At 36.7% G+C, this 26,997-nt stretch overlaps 1 protein-coding gene across 1 annotated transcript in view; it reads left to right on the top strand.

Moving 5' to 3' along the window:
• Positions 1-26,997, top strand: part of LOC141518144 (uncharacterized) — a 36,479-nt gene that overhangs the window by 6,881 nt on the left and 2,601 nt on the right. Inside the window, exons 2-5 of the mRNA XM_074229919.1 lie at positions 8,264-8,478; positions 16,396-16,579; positions 20,000-23,341; positions 26,129-26,320. Of these exons, the coding sequence (XP_074086020.1) occupies positions 8,264-8,478; positions 16,396-16,579; positions 20,000-23,341; positions 26,129-26,320 (3,933 nt within the window). The remainder of the gene's footprint in view (positions 1-8,263; positions 8,479-16,395; positions 16,580-19,999; positions 23,342-26,128; positions 26,321-26,997) is intronic.

The following is a 26,997-nucleotide window of genomic DNA, read 5'->3' as shown; positions in this document are numbered from 1 at the left end:
TTTGAAATGGCAGATTGCTAAAACCCTCAGTTCATTTTCAGAAAGACTCTTGTCTCACTATGCCTCCCACATCTTATACTTTTGAAGTTTTTTTTATCCAATTGTAAAATGCTTTTAGTCCTATTATATTTCATCTTAATTAGGTTTAGTCCAATGTTTTAGGCTCTCAAGATGCTTTTTGAGCATGGCTTTGTCATCTACTGTGTTAGCTTTCTTTTCCAGTTTTGACAAAGCTATTTGAAAAAAAAAAACGTTTAAAGTACAGGACCAAGTACAGGTCCTCTACTGGAGACCTCCTGTCATGTTGTTGATATTGAACCAGTAACAGTTACTCTTTGAGTGTGGTCCTCCAATCAGTTCTGAATCCATCTAATCATATCAAATCATTTATTCATCTGAATTTAATGAGGGTAGGTAGGTCCTTTCTTACTATCTCTTTACTTATGTTAGATATCAATTTCCTGCTAGCCATTGTCGTCCTGTAATTTCCTGGACAAAGTTCATTCTTTTTTGGGGGGGGTTTCCCCTCAGAAAAAAACAAAATAAAATTTGAGTTGTTCTCTCTTTCTCTGTTGTCAATTATAATTATCCCAAGCAAACGAATTTCTTTGATCTTCCTTTTCTTTTAGTTTTAAAAACTACCTCTTATTGTTGTTCTTAGCCCCCTTCTCCAGTCACAGTTATTTCTGAGCATAAACAGTCCTGACACTATTTTTTTTACAGAACCATGCCACGTTCATTCTATGTTACTTGGACTTATATCTTCTGCAAATTCATTTAATTATTTATTTATTTAGGTTATTGCAAGGCAAATGGGGTTAAGTGGCTTGCCCAAGGCCACATAGCTAGGTAATTATTAAGTGTCTGAGGTCAGATTTGAACTCAGGTCCTCCTGACTCCAGGGCCAGTGCTCTATCCACTGCGTCACCTAGCCTCCCCAAATTTATTTTTCAATGTAAAGTGTAGGGTGCATTCCCTGTGAGACCACATTGGGCTCTTCAGATAATTTCCATTTGACCTCCTCATTGGAATTGTTCATTTTCTGCCTTCAAAATTTCATACTTGAGCATTTCCTAATCCTGATAATCTGAATTCCTCTTTAGCAATTTAGCTTACATATAATTCCCTAGAACAAGACTTCTAGCTTAGTGAGTGAAACCTTTTATGGAAAATATGGAGAGGAGTTGCTTCAGTTGAAAGGGTATGGGAAATTTCAATCTGCATTATTAGAGGGACTATTTACATTGATGGAATCATAGATCCATGAAAATATTGAAGTATCAATGTACATAAGACTCCTGAGGGAAAAGGTAAAATAAATGAAGATGGGCTGTTATCAGAGATAAAGGAATCTATTCCATTCTGGAGAGTTCAGAAATTGTCTTTCTCTTTATCAAGACAAAAAATACATTGGAGTCTAGCCTTGGTTCCTTCTGTTTCTCAGTTCTCTAGCTGAGCACTGTCACAGCACAGAATGAAGTCTCCATCATTACAAATTTCTGGCTTTTGACTTTCTGAATTGGTGCAGAGGAGCTGAGTTTCATTGAAATCATATGCAAAACTTTTTAATCTTTTTATGAAGCATTGGTATATATGGGTCATACATACATAGTAGGCATGCAGTAAGTCGCAATCAACTTATGATTGATAAATAGTGGTAAATCAATTCTATATCCAAATCAAACTTGGAGTCTCCTGTTTCAAAGATGCATTCATTTTGATCTTGTGAACCCCAATTCTAATTACCCTCCAAAAATTACCTCCAGTTAGTCACCTCCAAATTAAAAGTTTGTCTCTTAGAAGTAGAAATCATGAAAATATTTAAATTATCATAGAGTACATAGCCCTAAAGAAAGCAGCAGAGAATACCTGCCCAGAAGAATATAAAGACTACATTTACACACAAAATTGAGGTGAGTACCATACAAGTCAAATTCATATTAATTGATGAATTTGCCTTTAATATATTCATTTAAAAATCAATTTTGATTTTAAAATTTTCTTTTATTTTTTGTCTCACCTTCATTTCCCCTTTCAAAGGAGTCATCTCTTTTAACAAATAAAATAGAAAAAGGAAAAAGAACCAGTTAAACAAAACAACACAATGAATCTAACATTATATATGTATACATACATACATACATGCATGTATATATGTATTCACAGTTATAGTCCCCAACCTCTTCAAACAAAGAAAGAAAACATATTTCTTAACTCTTTTCCAAGGTCAAACTTTTTGGTAACAATACTAACTAAATTTTGAATGGAATTAAGTCATTGTTTTCAAATTAGTTTCTAATCTTTCCCCACAATTTTCATTTATCCCTGAAACCATTTGAGAGTTTCTTTTTATGGTTCTAGGCTCTTTTAGGAATACCATAGAGTTTTCTGCCTCATGACATGCTGATTCATTTCCCCTTGTCTTTCATATTGATTCATAGATGTCTGTCCTCATTTAGATAAACTGGAGGTCTCTTCTATTAATTATCTTTCCATTGGTTTATCTGCTTGTGCTCAAAATATTTTTCTTTCTTTTTCTTTTCTTTTTTTTTTTTTTTTTTTTTTTAGTTTTTGCCAGGCTTTGGGGTTAAGTGGTTTACCCAAGGCCACACAGTTAGGTAATTATTATGTGTCTGAGGCTAGATTTGAACTCAGGTACTCCTGATTCTGGGGCCGGTGCTCTATCCACTGTGCCACCTAGCCGCCCCCATGCTCAAAATATTTAACTGAATTTTCTCCCCCCTGATATCTTTGGTAATTTTAGTCTTTCCCCCTTATATTCCTCTGTCTCTTACTTTTTTGATTCCTTTCCCTTGGGGCTGGTCCTTGTAGCTGTTTCAACCTCCTTCTGTGCTGTATAATTCATGTTTCAGTGACCTAAGTCTCTGCTCCAAGGTACTTCTTGCAGGAAGGGGAACAGAATTGACCACAGATCAATGCTAGTCTCCCTTTTTTTTCAGGCTCATCAAGATAAAAATACATTGGAGTGTAGCCCTAGTTCCTTCTATTTCTCAGTTCTCTAGCTGAGCACTGTCACAGTACAGAATGAAGTCCATCATAGCAAACTTTTGACTTTTGGCTTTCTGAATTGGTGCAAAGATGGAGAGGAGCTGAGTTTCATTCTAAGCTCAAAGTATTGCCAGAGTAGGTTGGCCAGTGGGATAAGTGTGTGCTGAATGAGCATTTTAGGGATCTGGTTGGACCTTTCTTAGTTAACTCATTAGGATTTTGGTTTCTTGGACCTTGGGGATAACTGAAATTATTTGATCTCTTTATGCATAATTCATTTTCCTTTTTTTTCTTTTGAGAGGTTTAAGAATGAATGAGAACTGGAGAGGACTAGTCCTCTATCTTATTCATCAAATGACCCAGAAGTTAACAACCAATTATTTTAATGATAATAATGTTAAAGATACCTTTTCTATTAATGGTAAATCACTTAAATATTTTTCTTTCTTTTAAGCTTTTATTTTTCAATTAATAAGCATTTATGTTTCTCTTCTTTCCATTATCTTCCTCCATTAAAAAAGAAGAAAAAACCCTTGTCAAAAAATACACAGTGAAGCAAAACAAAATCACATATTGGCCATATCTCAACATTTTGTCTCATTCTACATCTTGAGTCTATCCTCCTTCTGTCAGGGATAGTTATATCCTTCACTTTGGAATTAGAATTCATCATTGAAAGAGATACTGTTTTTCAAAGTTGTTTCTATTTGTAATGTTCTTATTATTAAATAAATTTTTTCCTGATTCTTCTCATTTCATTCTGAATCAGCTCATTCAAATCTTCCCAGATATCTCTATAACTATCACTATCTCTTTTGTAATTTCTTATGGCATTAGGAAAGAGTCAATGATTGACACACATAATTATCTAGAATCTCATCATTAAAAATGAAGTTAAATTTTGTTGTCTTTTTTAGAAAAATAGTCTTAAACAGTACCATTCGTTTGCTTTTCAAATACAGAACAGAGAAGTTAAGATGCTATTCAATAAATTTTGAAACTATGGACTCCTAAATGATTGCAAATTAAGAGAGACAGAGCATTGGGGAAGAAGGAAGGGAAGAAGGGAAGTGATGATGATTAAAAAAATAAAAACAAAACCAAAACATCTTTGGATCTTATTCCTTGCATAAGTGCAAGGGATATTTACTGGGGCTAAGGGAAAGTGTTCACTTGTGGAAGGGAAGGAAGACATCCACATGAACAACTAAGCCACTGTAAATTAAAGGCCAGGTCATGTCAGAAATCACTATTTCTTGGGAGTACCAAAATTCAGTGGGATGAGACAGGAGTAGGAATTCATGCAATGGATTAACAGTCAGGAAAGTCTTCACAGATTCATGAAGCAAATTACCAAGGGAATGCTAGTGAAGTGACCACTGAACGCAACTAGCCTCCTCAAAATTTTGGTTTTTTTATGGTCACATGATGAGTCCTCTGCTGAGTCAATGGCAAAATTATAGGTGGCTGTTTACCTTGATATTGTCTCCTTATATAGATCATGCACTTGGTCTCTGAAAGACAAAGATACAGTCTATTTACTAGTACAACTCTTTTTTTTTTGATAGTAGTGATGAACTAGGAGAAATCTCTAATATTAAAAAAGACGGAATCATAGAATTTGAGAATGGGAAGGGATATTAGCAACTATCTAGTCTAAGTCATAATGGAAATGGATTTTCCAGTATAACACTTGAAAAATGGATATCTGATCTTTGGTTAAAGACCTTCAAAGAAAGGGAACTCATTATCCTCCAAAGTGAGCCATTCATTTGATTGGTGGACTGTTTTAATTTCTAAGAAGTTTCTCCTGACAAAAGACCTGAATTTGCCTCTGAAATTTTCACCTGTTGTCCCTTTGTTCCTACTGCTTCCTTCTGGATACAAACATACACACAAATTACAAAAATAGTTTAATTACTACTTAAAAGTCTGGAAGCACAAGCATGCTTGAAATTCTTATTGACTTATTTTTCAGGGGAGAGAGACAAACTTCTGGCAAACATAAGATATCTTATATTTATTGTTGAAAAAAAGGTCTACTTTCTTCAGACATATAAAACTGGGAACAACAGGCAGAACTTTCAAAAAACAAAAAAAGAAAGTTAGGATTGTTGTCAGTAAAACCTTCCTAATGGTTAGAGCCAGACAAATGTTGAATGAACTGCCTTAGGAGGTAGTTTGCTCTCTCTTAGAGATTTTTAAGCAAAAACTAGATGAATATGCATTGGAATATGATAGAAGTGATTTTTTGTTCAGGTATGCATTAAATTAGATGACCTTTGAGGGACCTTCAGACTCTGAAATCCTTGAGGCTTTTCAGGACATCACTACCCAATCCTTTTAAAGCTACATTATGTTTCTGGAATTGCTTCTTGGTTCTTGCCAGATGAAATTGATCCAGAACCAGATCCAAAATTAGACTAATTTTCTTCTCTCCCACTATCCTTCCCCCTAAATTTTCCACTTCTGTCAAGGCCACCATACTCCTGAGTCACCTAAGTCAGAAACCTTTGAGTCATCTTTGTTTCTGCCCCTCCTCCCCCCTTCCCTTTTTCCCCCTTGTCTCTCCAACTCTAATCTGCTGTAAATCCTGTCTTTTTCTTTTCTCATCTCTCTTTTCTTTTCGTTCTTTCTTTCTTTTTTTTGGGGGGGGGGGTAAGGCAGTGGGGTTAAGTGGCTTGCCCAAGGCCACACAGCTGGGTAATTATTAAATGTCTGAAGTCAGATTTGAACTCCTGACTCCAGGGCCGGTGCTCTATCCACTGTGCCACCTAGCCGCCCCTCATTTCTCTTTTCAATTCCTAATGCAACCCATCTTGTCCAGAGGCTCTCATTTCATCTGACCTAGATTATGGTAATAGCTTTCTCCCTAGTCTCTCTTCTTCTGGTCTATTCCATTTGCAATCCATCCTTCACTCCACTTCCTGAGTAATTTTCTTAATGCACCTGCTGTGATCATATCACTTCCTCTATTCAGAAAATATTAGTCATTCTTAGTTACTACTGCTAGGAAAAGCATTTATAAAGCATTAACACCTGAGTCTGATTTACTATAAAGTTCCTCCATAATTTGACTCCAACCCACTTTATTCTCACCTTACATATCTTCACATATTATTTGTTCTAGTCAAAGTGGACTATTCACCAATCTTTACTCTTATCCTCTACCCTCTCTTATTTTTGTGCCTATGAACTCTAATTCCATTTTTCCATTCCTTCAAGACACAATTCCATTTCTACTCCTCGAGGAAACCTTCCCTGATACTACCCATCCTTTCCCCTAATGTTAAAGGTCCCTCCTGAAATTTATTGTAGCACTTGGTATGGATTTACCCTATATAGCACCTCTGGCCTCCCTTGCACCATAGCTTGCATATTATTATAGTGGTCTCTTTGTAAACAGAGTCTGTGTCATCTCTCTATTTCTATCTGCAATGTGTGACACAGTGCCCTGAACAGATTGTTGGGGGTTTTTTGGTACTGAACCTATAATTTTATTGGTATAGATGATGTCTAATGAAAAAATTTTCTTTACTAGTATAGATCAATATCTGTTCTGTAGCTTATATTTTTAGAGTTGTTTGGGGCTTTATAAGTGACTTGTTCAAGGACACATGATGAGTATGTGTCAGAGGAGAGAGAACATCCTAACTGATAGCAGTTTTTTATCTAAAACTTCACATTGTCTGACACATAATAGGTACTTGCTGGACTGAATTGAATCCAGTCCATAGGCCAAATGTTCTTTGCATCTTGTCTAAATATACCACTGTCTTGATCTTCCTTCCACTGTCAATTTGAAGCAACTCTAGTGTTGAGGCCAAAATTCCAATCATAATGAGGATCTAACTGAACATAAGTTGGAGGGAAGAAGCGGGAAGGTGGAAAGTGCTGACTTTAGCAACATTATGTATCATTGGGTGGCATCTCTACATGTAGGAGCACTTGGCAGGCAGCTAGGTGGCAAAATATAAAGAGTACTGAGCCTGTAGGAAAGAAGACCGGAGGTCAAATTCAGCTTCAGGCAGTTCTATGACTGTGGGCATACTAGCTTTGTGACTCTGGGCCAGGCACTCAACCACTGTTTGCCTCAGTTTCTACAACTGTAAATTGGAGGTATGTACCTACCCTCAGTGTTGTTGTGAGGATCAAATGAGAAAATATCTGTAAAGCATATAGCACAGACTCTGGCAAATAGAAGGCATTTAATAAATTATTATAATTATTGTTATTATTACTGTCAATGTGTAGTGGTATTGAAATTTTGGCAACTTTGTGCCACTGTTAACCCAAATTCATATTAAAACAGGCAGTAGATGAAGTAGTTTTTATTTGACTAGACAAACTACAGGTTTTTTCAGTTAATGTAGAAGTACTCATAAATCACAGATTTTTTTCAGGTAATATGAACAAACAAACAAACAAACATATGTATAAAGTCTCTTTTGGCTCTATTCTAGAGTCTCTGTACTTTCTTCATTATGCTGCAGAAATCTGGAAGATCCTCACAGCTCACTTCATCATAGCCTTATCCCTACCTTATCACCTCTGCCTCTTTGGCTCCTTCCTTTAATCAGTCAGCCTTTTTTTTTTTTTTTGTGGGGAGAGGAAAGTCAGTTGTTAAACATTTAATAAAACAATCCTGGTCACCCTCCAAAATGCTGTACACACTGTGAATAGGTTTGTGTATCCTTTGACCAACTTCCTTTCTTTCAAGTTGGGTGCCGTTTCTTTCTGGTATGCTTGACCTGTTTAGGGCTGGAATCACTAGATCACAGATCAGGGATGGATTGTACAATTAAACGCTCCTTTGGTAGGTGGGATGCAATCAGTGATTGTAAATATCTATTTATTTATAACAGTAGGTCAAACAAATCAACTTGGTAATGAAATGGACCACTCTGGGATACCCACAACAAGGATACCTGAGAGGAGGGGGATTAAATGGACATGTTCTTGGGTCTCAGTTTCCTCTTCTGTAAAAGAAGAGGCAATGACTAGATGATCCCTAAGATCCCTTTCAGCTCTAAATCTATGACCTTGTGGACCTTCACCATTCCACAAGAAGGGAGAAAGGACATATACTCTTCCTTTCCATGGGCTACAAACATGATTTGTGACACCTTTTTGACTGATAGATTCAAAATAAATGAACTGTCACAGCATAGTCTTGCTGCCCATCCAGCTATACTTTAAGAGAAACAATTGAAGTTGTCAATATTTATAAATGTATACCACATTCTATTTGCAGGTTGAACCAATGGAGGTTTTTCACTTGTATGACATCAGCTCAATCACCTATAACAAAAATATTGAAAGAATTATCTCCCCAATGGTTGCCCAGCTTTGCCATTTAATTATCTCAATGGAAAGGAGAGATGTGGAGAATGAAGCATTTGCTGGCTTAGGGGCAATGGCAGAGGAATTGGCAAAAGCCAGTGAACAACTAGCAATTCTTGCAAGAAGGTAATAATTTCCCAAATCAAAACCCACTTATGAGTGTCTTTTGTCAAAGCATATGGTGGCATCAATTGTGAATTTTTAATAATACCTTTGTCTAAAGTCTAATTTGACCTCATTGTGTCAAAGATCTATCTTTTTTTTAGTACTGGAAATTCCCTCTATTGGTAATGATTATATTCTGTCCATAATAATAATTGCTAATGGTTGACATTCATGAATCACTTTAAAATTCTCAATATGTTTTACATATATTATTCCATTTGATTCCTACAATAACCCTGTAAGGTAGATAATCTCCATTGCATAGTTAAGAGGACTGAGGTCAAAGAAGTTAAGGACTTTAGGTGCATAATAAATATGAGATGCTGCATTTGAATCCAGGTGATGGGTGCATAGTTGGAATCAAGAAGACCCAAATTAAAATCCTGCTTTAGATACTTACTGATTGTGCTACCTTGGAAAAATCTCAATAACTCTCAAATAGGGTTTTCATCTATACAAGAGAGATACTAGTACCTATCTCTCAGGATAGAGCAAATGAGATGATATGTGTGAAGCATTTTAAAAACACTAAAGGGCCAAATAAATGTTAGCTATCCTTTTTATTCCTGAATCTAAGTAGAGAACTCTATGCACTTGAGTCCCTTTGGCAGTCTTTGAAGCCTATATCCCTTCTCCCCCTTTTAGATTAATGTTTTTAAATGCATTAAATAAAATACATAGAATTATGAGGGAAATCAATTAAATTAGAATGCAGTTCTCAAAAATATTTTAAAAAGTTCAAGGATTTCAGATGAACAATAATAATGTAGACAAATATGCTGATAAAAATATTGATAAATAAAGATGAACAATAATAATATAGATAGTACACTAGGAGTAATAAGGCACTTTACAAATATTATTTCATTTTATCCTCACAAACACTAAAAGTAGGAGCTATCATCTTCATTGTATCTTCCAGATAAAGAAATGTAGTCAAAAAGTGATTTAAGTGATTTAAGAGTGTGTCACATTGTTGCTCTATGTCTGGGTTATCTATAGCTTCCTGCCTCCAGGATCCTGTCTCCATTGAACCATTTAGCTGACTCAGATTGAGCAGGAGTTCTTGTTTTAGTCTTTTTTCACTGGAATTGTTCAAGTAAAAAATAACTTAAACATTATTTCCAGGGCTCATCTTTCAGGTAGACAAATTCTAGATATGATCCTAGGAAAGACTTTTAAAGGTTCACTCTGTTTCAACTCCTTAATTTTATAGATGAGAAACTTAGAAAGTTTAAATAATTTCAATAGCAATTCAGTTTAAACAAAATATATTGACTGTACAGAAATAGGAAAGGGTAGGACAAGATCAGAGAATGACACTAGTCTAAAATTGTTTGGAATGTAAGGGAGTATGTGAGATAAAATTAGAAAGTAGGGGGCGACTAGGTGGCATAGTAGATAAAGCACTGGCCTTGGAGTCAGGAGTATCTGGGTTCAAATCCGGTCTCAGACACTTAATAATTACCTAGCTGTGTGGCCCTGGGTAAGCCACTTAACCACGTTTGCCTTGCAAAAATCTAAAAAAAATAAAAAAAATAAAATAAAATTAGAAAGTAGGTTGGATTCAGACTGCAGAGGGCCTTGAATGCCAGAGTATGGAGCTTGTATTTTAATCCTCTTTAGATAATGGGGGTCTGACTAAAGGTGAACTAGGGAATTATTTGATTAGACTTGTGTCTTGGAACAATGCTTTGATAGTAGTATGAAGATTGGCCCATAGAGAAGAATGACAAGAGGCAGGAAGATGTATTAGGAGTCTAATCTACTATTGGTAAAAAGTAATGAGGGAAGTGGCAGTGGGAGTAGAAAGCAAGGAACACAAAGGGGCAGTGACTAGAATTGACTAAATTTGGCAGTTTATTGGAGGAATGGGGTAAAGCTAGTTAGGGGAGAATCAAAGATGACCCAAAGATTTCAAGTTTGTAAGACGGGGGAATGAATAGTAGCTCTGGCAACAGGAATAGAATATATTGAATTTGAATTATTCAGTAAGATTCCAAGATATAGAGGTCCAATAGGCAGTGGGAAATTCCAGACTGAAGAGATGTAGGGAATGAAGATGTAGATTTGGAAGTCATTTTTCTAGATCATGGATCTATAGCTAGAGGGGAATCTCAGAGGCAATCTATCCAAATCTCTCATTTTATGAGGAGAAAATTCAGTTCCAGAGAAGTTAAGACATTTATTTACCCAAGGTCACACAAGTAGCAAGTATCAAAGATGTAGGAACACAGGTTCTCTGAGTTCACAATTTTCTTATACTATAGGTATAGTGAGAACAAATAACATGAACAAGGGAAGGAGCAGAAATACAGGAGAAGACTGAAGAAAAAATCTTCATGGATACCCAGATTTAGGTGGAAGAGGGAGAAGAGAAGAGAAAAATAAACCAGCAAAGAAAACTGAGGAATAGTCAGATAGGTGAGAAAATCAGGGGAGACCAGTAATGTGGAAATCAGAAGATGAAAGACTATAAAGAATGACATGATCAATTGTTAAATTTTGTAGACTGCTCAAGAAGGATGAAGACAGAAAAAGGGCCTTGAGTTGGATAGGCCCTCAAAGGTGATCCCTTTCTCAGTAAGTAGAAGGAGCCAAGAGTTTCCTTAATGGTTGAACCCAGAAAAAGTCAGTTAATGAACATATGAGAGAAACAGCATAAAGAACTCTAGACTAGATCACTGGAAGCTGTTTTGAGTAGCTAAAAGTTGTTATTCACTCTGTGATCTTAAGCAAATCATCTAAGCTATCCAAAATTCCAAAAAAGTTACTTCATCTCTAGTGAGATAACTGATCCATAAAGTGTCTTCCAGTCCTAGGCATTTCATGATTCAATCACTTGTTAACCCCTAAGGTCCCTTTCAGTTACAACATTCTATGGTTTATGATGCTGTAGCAAATTTCAGGGAAGTTCTTACTTTGAGAAAGGGGTTGTTTAAATCTCATTTATATATCCCTAAGTGCATTAAATACTCAGTTGAAATTCCTTACAGATTAAATTGTGATATAAAATTAATGTTGAGGAAATTCAATCTTATATGACTTGCTTTCCAGTCGTTTCAATGCAAACTGACTATTCTGTTGCACTGTGGGCTGCAGGTACATTGATTCTGAAGGGAATTATCCATCCTACAATCCATGGTGAAACCATAAAACTTGCATCCCAGGGTTCAATTGCAAATAATTAATATTACACATTGGGTTCAGGCTCCATTAGGCTTTTAGAGAAATTCCTAAGAGAGTTTCCAGAGGGGCAGAATGGTAATAATCAGCACAGAGAAAAGGGAATTAAGTGCCAAGGTACAGTTCAGGGAAGCCTTTGTCATTTCTTTTCCTTTGCTTGAGGTTTTAGGAAGAATTTGCAACTTCAGCATCTCTCAAGATTGGCTGATTGGCCCTGGCCTGGTTTCCTGGTAGCTGGCCTGGACTGTATCCTCACTCTTTCTTTTCTGAGATAGATCAGGAAAAATGCTTTTGCATAGTACCAACTAGCTCTATAAGAGCTTTTAATCTCCTTAGGGATTAAACGTTTTCCTGTACTGTCTTAGTAAATGTAGTATAGTATAAAGAGAAGAGGCCTTGAAGTTGAAGACCTAGGCCAGGTTTATAATACTTTCTGTACATTGTCAAATTCTGTCATCTCTCTCAGACTCAGTTTCCTCATATATCACATGAAATATATATGCTCATAGGTTTACTATGAGGAATTTTGCTTTATAAATTTTAGAGCAAATTGAATGCTTTGAGAGAGATGTTATTAGTGTCAAGTAAGCCTTTGTCTAGGACCTTTCTTGCAGAGGATCTGCCTATGTAAGGAGTGTTGTATAGGAAGAGTATTATATATCTCCTTTTATTTTATTTTTTCTTAATTACATATGAAATCAATTTTTAACATTTGTTTTTTCTTTAAATTTTGTCTTCCACATTCTTTCCCTTCCTCATTTCTAGCCTATCCCCCCTCTTTGAGAAGGAAAGAAATTTGCTATAAATAATACTTGTTTAGTCATGCAAAATAGTTTCCATATTAGCCATACTGCAAAAGAAAACAGATAAGGGGCAACTAGATGGTGCAGTGAATAGAACACCTGCCCTGGAATCAGGAGGACCTGAGTTCAAATGTGACCTCAGACTAATTACCTAGCTATGTGACCTTGGGAAAGTCATTTAACCCCATTGCCTTGCAAAAACCTAAAAAAAAAGAGAAAGAAAGCAGACAAACAAAAGAAAAAATAAAGTTAAAAAAAAGAGTATGCTTTGATCTGCTTTCAGATTCCATCAGTTATTGGGGGATTCTTAACTTTTTTGGCATGTCAAAAATATCTTTGGAGTCTTATAGATTCCATCTCAGAATAATGTATTTTTTAAATACGTAAAATAAAATGCAGAGTATTACAAAAGAAACCCAAAGTTAGTAAAAATAAAGATGTAATTTTTTTCCTAATCCAGGTTCATAAACTCTCTAAAAGAGTCTATAGATCCCAGGTTTGGAATTCTCCTTCAGTTACCTATGCTTCTTTATCACACAGTCTTGGCCCTAAACAATTCCTGGGACCCATGGACCCCTCTGTGGATAAATTCTAGCAGGTCTATGAACTTGGATAGGAAAAAATGACATCTCTATTTTCACTAACCTCTCAAAGAAATTTAGCATTCCCTAATATTTTAAAACATATTTTTAGAAGGAGTTATAGGCTTTGCCAGATGGTCAAAAATACAAAATGATACAAAAATAGTTAAAAACTCTTAGCCTAGACAACATGCATTTTCTTAGATCAACATGCATTTTCTATGGTACCCAACCTTGCATATTCATCTTTCATTTTCTTCCTCCTCCCTTTCCTCAGTTTCTCCTTGACTTCCAGGCATTCAGAATTTTCATGATGTTGGTGTCCTGTCCCATCTGAACAAGGCCCTACTCATTATCCTTCAATAACCTCTGTCTCTCAGATATACTAGTTCTCTGTCCTACTTTCTCAGGACTTGTTTATGTGATTTCAGTTCTTATAGATATTGCTTCAGCATATTTAATAGCAACTCTCAAGTCCTGTCATGAGATAGCAATGTTGTCTTTTAACAGGCTTATAACAATGTTTTGTAAACAGTAGGGGGTTTAATACATTTTTTTTTTTAAATTGAAAGGCACTCAAGAGTATATTTCCTTTATTTGAATTTAGTACATGCTTGATAATGGCTGATCCAAATATTTCCAAAAATGTTGTTATACATCACATTTAAGTTCCCAGTTTTACCAGCCAAAAAGTTCTGGGTTTTTTCCCTGTTGATAAAAACTGTTGGGAAAACTAGAAAAGATTATTGAAGAAATTAGATATAGACCAGCATTTTATACCACAAACCAAGATCAGGCCAAAATGGGTACATGATTTAGACATTAAGAGTGATGCTAGGGGTGGCTAGGTAGCACAGTGGATAGAGCACTGGCCCTGGAGTCAGGAGTACCTGAGTTCAAATCTGGCCTCAGACACTTAATAATTACCTAGCTGTGTGGCCTTGGGCAAGCCACTTAACCCCATTTGCCTTGCAAAAACCAAAAAAAAAGAGTGATGCCATAACCAGATTAAGAGATCATGGAATTATCTGTCAGATTTAAGGATAAGGGAAGAATATAGAGAGCATTAACAATATTAAGTAATTTTGATTATATAAAATTAAAAAAAGTTTTGCACAGCAAAACCTATGCAACTAAAATTTTAAGGAAAGCAGAAAACTGAGAAAAAATTTTTGCAACAACTATCTCAGATAAAGCCTTCATTTTTCAAGTATAAAGAGAACTGAGTCAAATTTATAAAAATATAAGTTATTCATCAATTGATAGATGGTCAAAGGATATGAAAAATCAGTTTTCATATGAAGAAATCAAAGCTAATTAAATGAAAAGTCTTCTAGAGCACTACTGATCAGAGAAATGCAAATTGAAACAACTCTGAGATATCACCTTACACCTATCATAGTGGCTAATAGGACAGAAAAGGAAAATATGGGTTGTTGGAGGGGATGTGGGAAAACTGGGGCATTAATGCATCGTTGGTGAAGTTGTGAACTGATCCAACCATTTTAGAGAGTAATTTAGAACTATGCCCCAAAGACTAAAAAAGTGCAAACCCTTTGTTTCAGCAATACCACTGCTAGGACTATGTCTCCAAGATATCCAAAGAAAGGGAAAAGGATCTTTTTGTACTAAAATATGTATAACAGCTCTTTTTTGTAGTGGCTAAGAATTGAAAATCAGAGGAATGACTATCAATTGGGCAACAGTTAAAAAAACTGCAGTTTATGGAATTTTGTTGTGCTTTAAGAAATAACAAATAGGATAATATCAGAAAAACCTGGAAAGACTTACATGAACTGAGGCATAGTGAAGTGATCAGAACCAGGAGAACATTGTACACAATAACAGCATGACTAAGCTATTCTTAGCAATGCAATGACCCAAGATAATCCCAAATGATTAATGATGAAGCATACTATCCACCTTCAGAGAAAGAACTGGAATATAGACTAAAGCACACTATTTTTTCACTTTCCTTAATTTTCTTTCTTCTATTTGAATTGTTTTAAATAAAATGACCAATATAGAAACACTTTGCATAATTGCACATGTACAATGCTTATCATATCAGGGAAGCAGAAAGGGGAGGAAAAGAGGGAAGAAGATATTGAATTTGGAATTCAAAACTTTGAATAAAAATGTTTAAAAATGGAAAAAATAATAACAAACTTATATATTTTCTATTTAAAAATAAAAAGTATAGTTATAAATAATAAGTTTCAGTGATGTCTTTTTTTTTACATTGCCAGTATCCTTCCCCTCTGCCTTTTAGAGAACCATTTCACAAAACCCAGCAAATCCTACAAATAAATCAAAAAATAGTCTGAAACTATATATGATATAGTTTCCACACTTGTGGACATCCCATTTTGGCAAAGGAGTTGAGTAGGGATGTATTTTCATGTCTCCTCTTTGGGGCCATACTCAATCTTTGTAATTTTGAAAAATTCACTTTTATTGTTTGTGGGTTGTTCTTCCTATTTACATATTATTTTATATGTGATATTATTTTCTTGGCTCTGCTTATTTTATTTTCATCACTTGCATAAGCCTTCTACTTACAGCAGAGTTATAATATTCCATTCCATATTCATGTATACTATGCTGTTTAGCCATGCCTTATTTGATGGGCATCTACTTTGTTTCTGATTCTTTGCTACCACAAAAGGTGCTATGGAGACTTTTATTTTTAACAATAATTTCCTTAGGTTATAAGCTCAATAGTGTAATTTCTGAGTCTAAAAGTATAAATGGTTTACTCAATTTGCATAATTCCACATTGTTTCCAAATCAGTTGAACTGATTCACAGCTTCATCAATGATGTGACCATATACCAATCTTTCTATAATCCATTCAGTATTGACTATTATCATCTTTTGTCATCTTTGCCAATTTGCAAGGTGTGAGGTGAAAAAGCTCATGGTTTTTTGACTTGCATCTCTTTCTTTATTAGTAATTTGGAGCATCTTTTTATAAGATTGTTAATTGTTTGCAATTCTTTTGATAACTGCTTGTTCATATCTTATAATTACTTTTCTATTAGGGGATGGCTTTTGGTTATATTATATCCCCCAATATATTCTACTATATTATATCTTATCATATAGGTCATATTATACTATATAATGTGATATTATACCATACCATATCATATTATTATAGTCTATTACATTAATATATGATTAAATATATAGAATCCTCCTTTGAAATGGAATTTATTGATATGATCCCACTTGTATTTCTCTTTGATTACTACAAGAATAAAGATATGGGCAAAATGAGTTTTAAAATAATATATTCTGTCCAGGCTGGCAGGAGAGTCTGATGAGGAGGTGGTGAAAGTGGAAATGGTACCAGCAGCTGAACTTTTACTTTTGTCTGGGAAGAACATATTGCTAGTTTCTCAGAAACTCCATATTCACCCAAATAATCAGAGCCACAAGGATGAGCTGATCATCACAGCTCAGAAGATCTTGGTTGGAACAGTAAAGGTGAGGTTGACTAAGGAAGGATGACTTTCCATCTGTTTAAACATGCAATTACAAAAATTAATCAACAAGGGACAGCTGGGTTGCACAGTGGATAGAGCACTGGCCCTGGAGTCGGGAGTACCTGAGTTCAAATCCAGCCTCAGACTCTTAATAATTGCCCAGCTGTGTAACCTTAGGCAAGTCATTTAACCCCATTGCCTTGCAAAAAATAATCAAATAACAAAGACTTATTAAGTGCCTACTATATGCCTATTGCACCAAGTTCTGAATAATGATTCATTTCTATAAGCACGTTGCAGTTTACAATGAACATTCTTAAAGAACAATAATTTGTAGATATGTTATTATTCCCATGTTACAGATAAAGAAACTGAGTCTCAATGTCTCATCTGAAGTCACTTTGCTAAAAAGTGGCAAAACAAATCTTCAAATCCAGGTCTTTTGACTTTCAAATTAAGATCTTTTTCTATTATGTCATTTTGTTTTAGAGCTACCTTTGAGATTATTCAGTCTTATACCTTCATTTTGCAGATAAGAAAGTCAATACTTAGAATAGTTTTATGATTTTTCTCAGGTTAACAAAAGGATTTACCTAGAATATATTCAGACATCATTAGACTTGTCACACTGAAGGATAAGAGAGAATTATAATCTAGTAGTCACCATTTTGAGCCAAGGCATATCTGGTTCCTATCCCTTACCTATGTATAGACTAATCCTGATACATGATTATGTAATTATGGATGCAAGGTAATGTTGTAGGAAGAGAAAGGGGAATGGAAACAAACATTTATGTAGAATTTTCTATGTATCAGGTACTGTACTAAGTACTTCTGCAAGGTAGGTACTGTTATTATCTCCACTTTACAGTTGAGGAAATTGAAACTGAGGAAAACAGTTTAAATGACTTGCCCAAGTCATAAAGGTAGGATTAAGGAGGATTAGGAAAAGCTACTTATAGAAGGTAGGAGTTCAGCTGAGGTTTAAAGGAAAGCAGGGAAAGCAGGAAGGAGGCAGAGATGAGGAAGGAGAACATTTTAGTTATGATGGGCAGCTTGTGAAAATGCCTGGGGTCAGGAAATGCACACAACAAGGAGGCCAGTGTCACTCAATGACAGAATCTGTTGAGAGGAGTAAAGTGTTAAAGACTAAAAAGATAGGAAGGGATCAGGTTATGAAGGACTTTTGGCATTTAGTCAAACCCTATTTTTATATTTGATCCTGGAGGCAATATGGAACCACTGAAGTTCACTGAATGTTGATATGGTAATATCTGTACTTTAGGAAGATGAACTTTAGAGCTGAATGGAGGATGAATTTGAGGTTGGAGGGTCTTGAGAGGCAAGGAGTTTGACTAGAAGATTGTTTCAAATACCCAGGGATTAGAATATAAATAGAATAAATTGAAAATATCAATAACTACCAGCCCATATGCAAGAGAAGGGGGCATAGGAGATCTTCTAAAGGCAAAAATTGACAGGATATGGAGAGTTGAAAGTGAATGATGAGTCAAGGATGACATCTAGGTTATAATGTTGGATAATTGGGAGGATAACAGTACATCCAAGAGGAAATGGCAAATTGGAAAGGGAAAGAGCTTAAGGAGGGGGTTTCTATTTTAGACATGATGAGTTTAAACTGTCTATGGGAAATGCAGTTCAAGATGTTCAATAGGCAGTTGCGAGACTGGAGGTCAAAAGAGAGGTTAGAACTACTCAAAAAGATCTGAGAGTCATCTGCATAGAGATGATCTTTGAAACTATGTAAGTTGATGGGATCATTAAGTGAAATTGTTGCAAGGGAGAAGAGGAAAGGATCTGGGATAGAATCCTAGAGGATACAATTAGCAGTTAGAGTCATAATAGTATAGCTATCATATCCAAACTGAAGTATCAAAGTTTCTGATATACTACAAGGAGCAAAGAAATTTCACTAAAGAAAATAAGATAGGAAGAGAAACTATAATAGAGCAAATATGAACAGAAGAGATTGATACTGAAGACAAAATATAATTTGGGACCAGTAAGAGATTAATTTTGATAGTATCTGAAAGAGAAGAGGATATTAAACACCTAGAAAAAAATCACAAATCTTTTTATTGAAAAAGGTGATTAAAATAACTACCAACTTAAATGCCTACTGTGACATATCTACAAAATTTTATTGAGTTTTATTCAGTGGAACCAAAATTTCATATTAAAGGCTTTCCTCTATTAAAATGTCTCCCCTTCAGTTGTAAAAAATCACAATTGACTTAAAGATGAACTTCAACAGAGAAAACTTTCATGATCCTCTGACTTAATGTCTAACTAGGCTCAATAATAATAATAAGACATTGTGATGATTACATTAAACCTCAGAGAATTATAAAGTCTCCTTCATGATATCCCCTTTCTCTTTAAAATATTTGGTCTAACTAGTCACAAAGAAATAGTCAAGTGGACAAAGGATAATTATTGTTCAGACTATGATATGAAGTTCAATGGAAAAGCCTAGAATTGTTCTATAAATCAATACATATAACTTGTAGATAAATGAAAAACTTGTCCTAGAATTAAACAGGACATAATGAGTAGGCTGGATTACATTTGGAAATTGCAGTAGTTTTTAGTGACTCCAAAATTTTTTCTGACATATATTTTTCAACAATTTGCTTTAATACTTATAGGAGGGAGCATGAAACACTGGAGAGAATGATGGCCTTGATGTCAAAGGGATTGGGTTCAAATTCATTTCTTCTTAGTACCTGTGTTACCTTAGGTATATTTCTTTATTTCTCTGGGCCTCAGTTTCTTCATCTGTAAATCAAGAGTGATGTTAACCTTTCAAACTCTAAATCTATGATCGTGTGATCTTAATATTCTCAATGTGATGTCATATGCTGTGGATTATAGAGTGCCAACAACAGACTCTTGAAGAATTAAAATTATATGACCCCCAGATGGCAACAGAGAGGAATGATTATGCAACTGTGAATCATGAGTCAAAAACTGTTTAGTAGAAACAGCATAACAGAAATCATTAGAGCAATGAGTGATTGGAAAAGGAGGTGGGATAGTTATGTACTGATATATACAAAATGTTAAGAAATCTAGAAATCCCCCAGCAAGTTGGGTGGATCCCCTTTAGAGGATTTGTAGGAACAAATGGATAATGGTTAAGAAGACATGGATAGTTTGCAGGGATTATCCACAACTGTGAGATTACAGATCCATCCAAAAAAATCTGTACCTCAAAGTGCTATTGGGAGGATCAAATGAGTTAACTTAAAAGCACTTTGCAAACTTTTAGGTATTTTATAATTAATACCTACACTGAGAAAGTATAAATTTGCATGGGTAGAGAGAAATTCCTTGTCCAGAAATTCCCTAAATTCTAATAAAATAATTCCTTTCTTTGTCCGGTTGATTTACCGAACAGATCCTTCTTATTGAGGATGATGAAGTGATGAGGAAGATCATTCAAGCAGCTTGCTGGTGTCTTAATTACCTCGGGACTTTAGAGGCTATAGGGGATATCTCCACTTTGCTAGCTTACTTCCAGAATTTCTCTGAAGGTTTGATTTTTCTGAATAACCTGATTGAACACCGCCTGTTGGAACTGAAGTGGTCAGCTCATCGTGACTGTCTGGCCCAGTGCTTGCAGTTCTTGAAGAAGTGTATCCCTCTGCTCTACACAGCCCAAAGTGGAAATCTCAGTCATCCCCAGAACCAGCAGGTGAGAGAGTCAAAGAGCTACATTTTTGATCTGACCAAGAAAACTCTTGAGAAAGTGATTGCCCTTTTAAATGCTGAACGTGAACCACAGAAAGATCCACAGGAAAGAAGTGGGGTGCTCTCTCGGCACTTGGAACAGCTCCTGGTGCTACTGGCTGAGCCAACACTAGAATTTGTCTTTCAGGGGGACCTTGATTCCCTCTTAGGATCAGTGGTATTTCACAGCATGCTCCTAGCTGAATCTTCCAGACCTCACATGAAGTTGAAGCTAGTCCAGTGCTGCCATTGCCTGTTGGAGCTTAGAAATGTGGTGGGTCAGTGCCTGAACAATTCAGTGGACTGTTCAAATAAGGATCTCAGGGAGAAATTGGCCATGCTGAGGTGTGAGGTGCAGATTCTTGACCAAACCATGCAGACTGGACTTCTCTACCAGATCCTGGACACTTTCACAGATGTCGAAGGACCTTTGAAAAGATTGATTCAAGCTGCATGGGGGACTACAGTGCTTGGCTCTTCCTGGGAGAGTGAAGAGTTTGCTAAAAGTCTGCAAACTTTCATTGATGCTTTCAGCATGCATTCTGGAAAGATGTTCAAAGTGGCTCATTTGGTTTTGGTCCGCTGTACTCATCATCAAATTGGAAAAGAAATAGAGGAAAACATCTCTAGTCTCCAAAAACTAATGGCTAGAATGCTTATCCTTTTCACCAAGAGTCAAGAAAGCATGGATCTTGCCTGGGTTTCCAACACCTTCCAGGATGTGTACCAGGCATGGGTTTGGGCAGCAGAGGGCTTGCTGGCATGTTTTGATAATGTTTTCAATATCTCTGAATTTGTGGCTATGTCCATTGAAGAAATGGCAGAACATATGGGTTTCTCTGAATGGGCTTTGAATAGTGGAAATTCCAAGGAATTTTCCTGGCATGTAGCCTATCTTCAGGGTCGAGCTAAACACATAGTCCAAGTAGTGAACAGATATGTGAACCAAAACCGAGACCCCATTTTTCGGAATGGTTTGCGAATTTTAATTCAGCAAATGGAGAACTCTATTCCAGCAGTGACAGCAGCTGCTGAGCATTGCTTAGAAAACAGGAATGATATCCAAGCCAAGGATGTGTTTCTCAACAAGACCAAGTTTCTTATCAACTCTACTCATGGTATCCAAGATGGTCTGTATGGGACCAACCATCCAGATATCCTAAGCCCACTCCGAGACCAAGGCCATAAATTCATCACTCCCAAAAGACAACTATACCTTACTCCTCACAGCCTCCTAGAGTTCAGCAGCCTAGAACCCATGGACAAACTCATTGGAGGGTTGAGGGTAGTAGAAGAATTCTTGAACACCTCATATGATCCTGAAGAATGTCATTTTAGGAACATTCCCCAACTCAGCTTCATGGTTTCTAAGGTCATTTCACAGAGGATACCACTACCTATCATTAGCAATCTTGTCCTGGCTGTAGAGAACCATGACCTCTCAGAAGTCAGTTCTGCTTGTACAGAATTATTGGATCTTGCCAATTGTACTGATGCTGCTCAAGAAGCCTTGACTGGGCAAAAGTCAGTTGAGTCAAAGGGGATAGTACAGACCAAAGATGCCATCTCATTAAAACCTTATACAATTGGCTTAGCTAAAGAAATTGCAAATGAGTCAGCCTTTAGTACAGAGAGATTGCTTGAAGCAGCTCTCCAGCTATCTGAAAAGATTGCTGAAACCCACCAAAGTTTAGCAGCTATAGCTGGTGACTGGTACCAGCTCTCTCAGCAACTGTTTTGTGGTATCCAGATTGTCGACCTTCCAAGAAATGTGCAGATTTTCAGGGAAGTCAGGCAGAACATAATGGATGTGGTTGAGTTAGCAAACAAAACTGGACAGATGCATGTGAATAAGGAGCCCCCTTTTTTACTCCAAAATCCAGAGCAATTGCTGCAGATTCAAGCTAAACTCCAGAAAGAGGAGACTCATGCTCAGCACTTACTGGACAAAGTATTAGACTCAGATCGTCTGCAGTATCCTAAGACTGGGGAAACAAATATCCAAGGAAGCTGCCTTATGTGGTCTGTGACTGTCCAAGTTTTGCTGAGTGGCATTGATGGTTTCATTGGGAGAGATATTCTTTTCCTAACTGAACTGAGGCAGGTAGTGAAGGACAAGTTGGGTTTGCAGGATGGATTGGCCCCACTGGCTAGCACTTCTCTGAGGTTACAGGAAGCTGCAAGACTGTCTGCTTTGTTATGCTGTGATGAAAGAGTGAAGGGGGAGGTGGTCTTGCTGCAAGGGGAGGTCCATGTGCTGACAGAAGCTCTTCTAGAGGTGGCCCAGATCCTTATTCTTTCTCCTTCTTTGGTACCCAACTTGTCCATTCGTTTTGAACTTCTCCAACGAAAGCTTGCCCTTCAAGCCAAAGTCTTGGCAGGCTACCTCAGCAGCATTAATAAAGACTATGAAAGGATCATACAGGATACTATTCAGCTAGTACTTTCTGCTTCTAGCACTTCCAAAATTGACAAGACAAAGTTCAAAGTTGCTCTTGGAAAGAATATGACCCAGATCACTTCTGGCATCCAAACGGCTCAGAAAATTGTGGAGGAAGGTCTGGAGTCTGGAACTGGTCAGGAAAGCTTCCTTAGAATAATGGAGCACTTCATTCTCCTTACTTCTGAGGTTAGTCAGAAAGCCCACATGCTCTTGGAACACCCTCAGGACAAGGTAGCTAGAATGCTAGAAAGTCTTCAGTGGGAGTGGGCAGCTGAGGCTCATTATGTGGCCACCCAGCTTCAAGTGTGGAGAGGCAGCCATACCTCAGTCCTGCAGCTCCTGGTCCAGGACTTGCAGACCAGTGGTATGTCTGTTAGGGTTTCAAGTGAGGATCCTAATCTGACCCTGTCCAGTCAGGAAGAAGGTCACACAGCAGCAGAAATGGACAATACAGCATGTCAGGTCACATCTTTAAGAGGAATCTCAGACCCAGCGGGTTCAGAGGAGTTTTGCCCTGACCTGAATGATGATGGTGCTGTGGCTTCTTCCAGGAAAAACGTGTGCAAGGTATGGTAGTTATAATCTTTGACTATCCCATTCTCATCCTTCCTGTACCCCATCTCTTAGAACCAGCTAAGTAACTGAGGGTAATAAGTGAGTTCTAGGAAAATTCTCTGTGATGAAAGATCCCCTCATCCCAGTGAATAGTGTCCTCCTCCTCTGAACTCCTGTATGTCATCCATGTCCTTCATCTTTGGCTTTTAGCATATACTGCCTTTGAATACATATACCTATGATGACAGGATGTTCACTTCTCAAGACAGATATCATTCCTGATATCTTTTTTTCTCACACAATATCTAGAATTGTGTCTTCATAGACATTTAGTTCCAGTTGTTAAGTGAAAGGGGGGGGAGCAGGAAAGAAAAGAAGAAAGCTGGAATGAAGGAAGGGAAGAAAAGAGGGAGGAAAGGAAGGAAGGCAGGGAAGGAAGAAATAATGAATAGAGTAGAGACTTAGGAACCTTGGGGAAGGGATAAAATAATTTTTTTAGAACCCATATGAGAAGCTGCCTCCTATGATTACTAGTGTGAAGGAAAGGGACTGGAGCTGTGATTTTCATTGCTGTAGGAAATTTCTGTATGAAGAAACTCCTTCTACCAAAGCAAATGGGCAATTCTGCAACTTATTGTCTCAAAGAGTTGCCTTGAGCAGTGACAAATTAAGTGACTTGTCCAGGATGCAGTCAGTGTATGTTGGAAGTGGGACTTGAATCTTTCCTAGCATAGTGCCTGGCACACAGTAGGTGATCAATAGTTTTTCATTCATTCATTCGTTCGTTCATTCATTCATTCATTCATTCATTCCTGGTTCTTTAACTAAATTTTGTATCTTAACCAGTATCTAATCATGGTTGTCTTTGGGCACTATGACCCACTCACTGCTTCTTAGTAAACATAGTGTTATTATGAGGAATACTATCTCAACATAACTCAGTATTTGGGGGGTCATTCTGTAAAATTGCCTTCTTTTCATGAGCAACCCTCATTGGATGAGATCCATGAATTATGTGTTTTAAATTTTATAATGTTGTAGTACTTGAAATAACATCCTGGGATCTTGTTACCTGGAGAACTACTCCAGGGGAAGAATTTTTATAAATCAATGTTGATCATTATACTTTTACTGAAACTCTTTCAAGATAGGACCTGTGATTTTTTCTAAACTTTATATCTTCTCCAGTGTCTAGTACAATGGTCTATGTACTTTAGGTCATAATGAATGGTGGTCACTGTTGTTAATAGAATAAGCCTAAATAGAATAAAAGAATGAAGAATAAAATTATCTTTTTGGTGATATGGTTCTGCACAAACCATTTTTTTCCTTCTATCATTCTAAATTCTTATTTCCAATGAGATAAATCTCTGAAGTCTACAATTCTAGGCTTCTTTTCACCAACAAGGAACCCAGATAAAAATTCTGGCCTTAAACCTTTTGGGTCCTTTTTGATGAAAACTGGGATGGTTTGGATAGTTTTTCCACCCCGCTAGAGGCAGAGCTGCTAATATTCAGAAAAATCCTCCCTTCAACTTATTGTCCAAGTTCAATTAATCACTTACTAAATGCATGTGACTAGGTACTAAGGAAAGGAGAGAGGGAAGAGAGTTAAAATAAATGGAGGATCTAGTCTCAATCCTTGGTGACAACACAGACATATATAGAACAATTTCAGAACTGAACTTTATTCAATACTCTCTGTATCCTATCAGACATTTTCAGGCTAAGAATTACTCTGAATACCTGATATCAGAGTATATACTTTCTTGTAAATGCTAAGGGTGTTTGGAGTAAGATAAAGAGAAAAGTGTATTCAGGGTAGTCAGGGAATGTTTCCTAGGGGAGATAAGATTTTAAACACAGTCCCCAAGGAAACATGGGAAATGATTAGGAAGAGAGGAATGGGAAGGGCAGTTAGATATGGGAATAGTGTAGAAACCATTGTCCAGGGTGCTGTTTCAAGAGACCTAGTGCCACAGGGTAAAATTCTTTTGTTGGCTACTTTGTTCTTGATGTAGAAACAATTCATCTACAATTAACCAAGAAAGCAGTCTATAATTATTTCTTCACTATGAAACCTCTTATGTTGTCCCAGATACTGTTCAGGCTAGTAATCATTGGCAGTCATCTGGATCACCCACTAAATAGCTGAAATTTCTATGTCTCTTTAAAACTAATAAGCTTTTTCCTTATGACATCCCTATGGCATAGATAATACAAGTAATATTATCTATACTTTCAGATGAAGTCTATGGGTATTTGAGCAATGTTAACAACAGAAAGCAGTTTAAGAAATCACTTGGGTTTATAAGGAATAATTGTTTTCTAGGTTCTGGGGTTATATCTGTGCCAAAAGTGGAAGAGCAGAGAGGGGAGAGAGAGAGAGAGAGAGAGAGAGAGAGAGAGAGAGAGAGAGAGAGAGAGAGAGAGAGAGAGAGAGAGAGAGAGAAGGAGGAGGGGGAGGCAGAGGGAGAGGGAGAGGGAGAGGGAGAGAGAAAGAAAACCTAGATAATTGGGAAAACCATTATTATTCCCTCAAAGTTCAGAATAAAGCATGCTGAACCAGGATTTAGAGGATTTGTGTTCAAATCTCAGATCTGCTATTGATAACTTCTATGTCTTCAGGAAAGGTCACAATCTCTTGGGGACTTCATTTTCCCAGCTGAAAAGTGTGTGTGTGTGTGTGTGTGTGTGTGTGTGTGTTGTGGGGATGATGAGGGCAGCAAATTACATGATTTCTGAGGTTCCTTGTACTTCTATATGGCCCCATTATCTTTTCATTCCTTATTTTGACAGCTAGATAGCAAGTCCCATGGTAATTCACCTTGTTGTCCAGCTGAGCCAACCCCTGACCTAGACCATCCATTCCCAAAGGAGGATGCCACAGATAAGTGGAGGAACAACAACAGAATTGAACAGCTCACCAGAGAAATGGCCGTTGAAGTGCATCACATGGTTCAGAGTCTGAAGAGAAAAGGACCCATAACGGTACCTCCCAGCAAAAATTTTTTTCCTGGTTCAAAAGACCACCTAAAATTTCCTAGAAACTGAGTAGTAGAAGCAAAAAATGGGTTAGCATTCAGGGAATCTCCCTTCCTGATGTGTCCATTTCCCAATTTCAGAGACAGTTTTGGGATGAATTTGCTAGGAAATGGTTGTTAAAAGAAAGCAGCCCTTTCTCCTCCTTTCAATCCTTCATTCTCTATACTCAGAAACAATTCACTTTCCAATCTCCCTTTTCCATTCTAGGCTCATCTTCTTTAAAAATCTTTATTTTCTACTGGGGGGGGGATTTTACCCCCCTCAGAGACAACATTTTCCTCAAAACAAGACTTCTGGAAGGATGGAGTAACTATATCTTCTGCATTTCATGACTCTCAAAAATCAGTGCTTATGACAACAGATAATCAAGACTAGCTTAATTGAAATAGAAGGTAGTCTGGGAAGTGTGATTCATAGAAATAAAAAAAAAGGAAGGTCCCTCTTTGCAACAAATACTTCTCTTTGCTTCAACAGAATGTCTGAAACTTAACTTTAATTCTTTTGGTATAAAGCACTGAAATGTTCTAATATGTCAAAAAGAGTTTTCATTTTTCAAGTAGGTATACATGCCCTTCACTGATACAGATTGCAACCTTTCCCTGCCTTAGCAGATGGTTAATTGC

Source organism: Macrotis lagotis, chromosome 1, assembly GCF_037893015.1.
Source record: "Macrotis lagotis isolate mMagLag1 chromosome 1, bilby.v1.9.chrom.fasta, whole genome shotgun sequence".
NCBI lineage: Eukaryota > Metazoa > Chordata > Mammalia > Peramelemorphia > Peramelidae > Macrotis > Macrotis lagotis.
The sequence above is the reverse complement of the archived record's forward strand: the minus strand, read 5'-3'. Positions and strand labels throughout refer to the sequence as shown.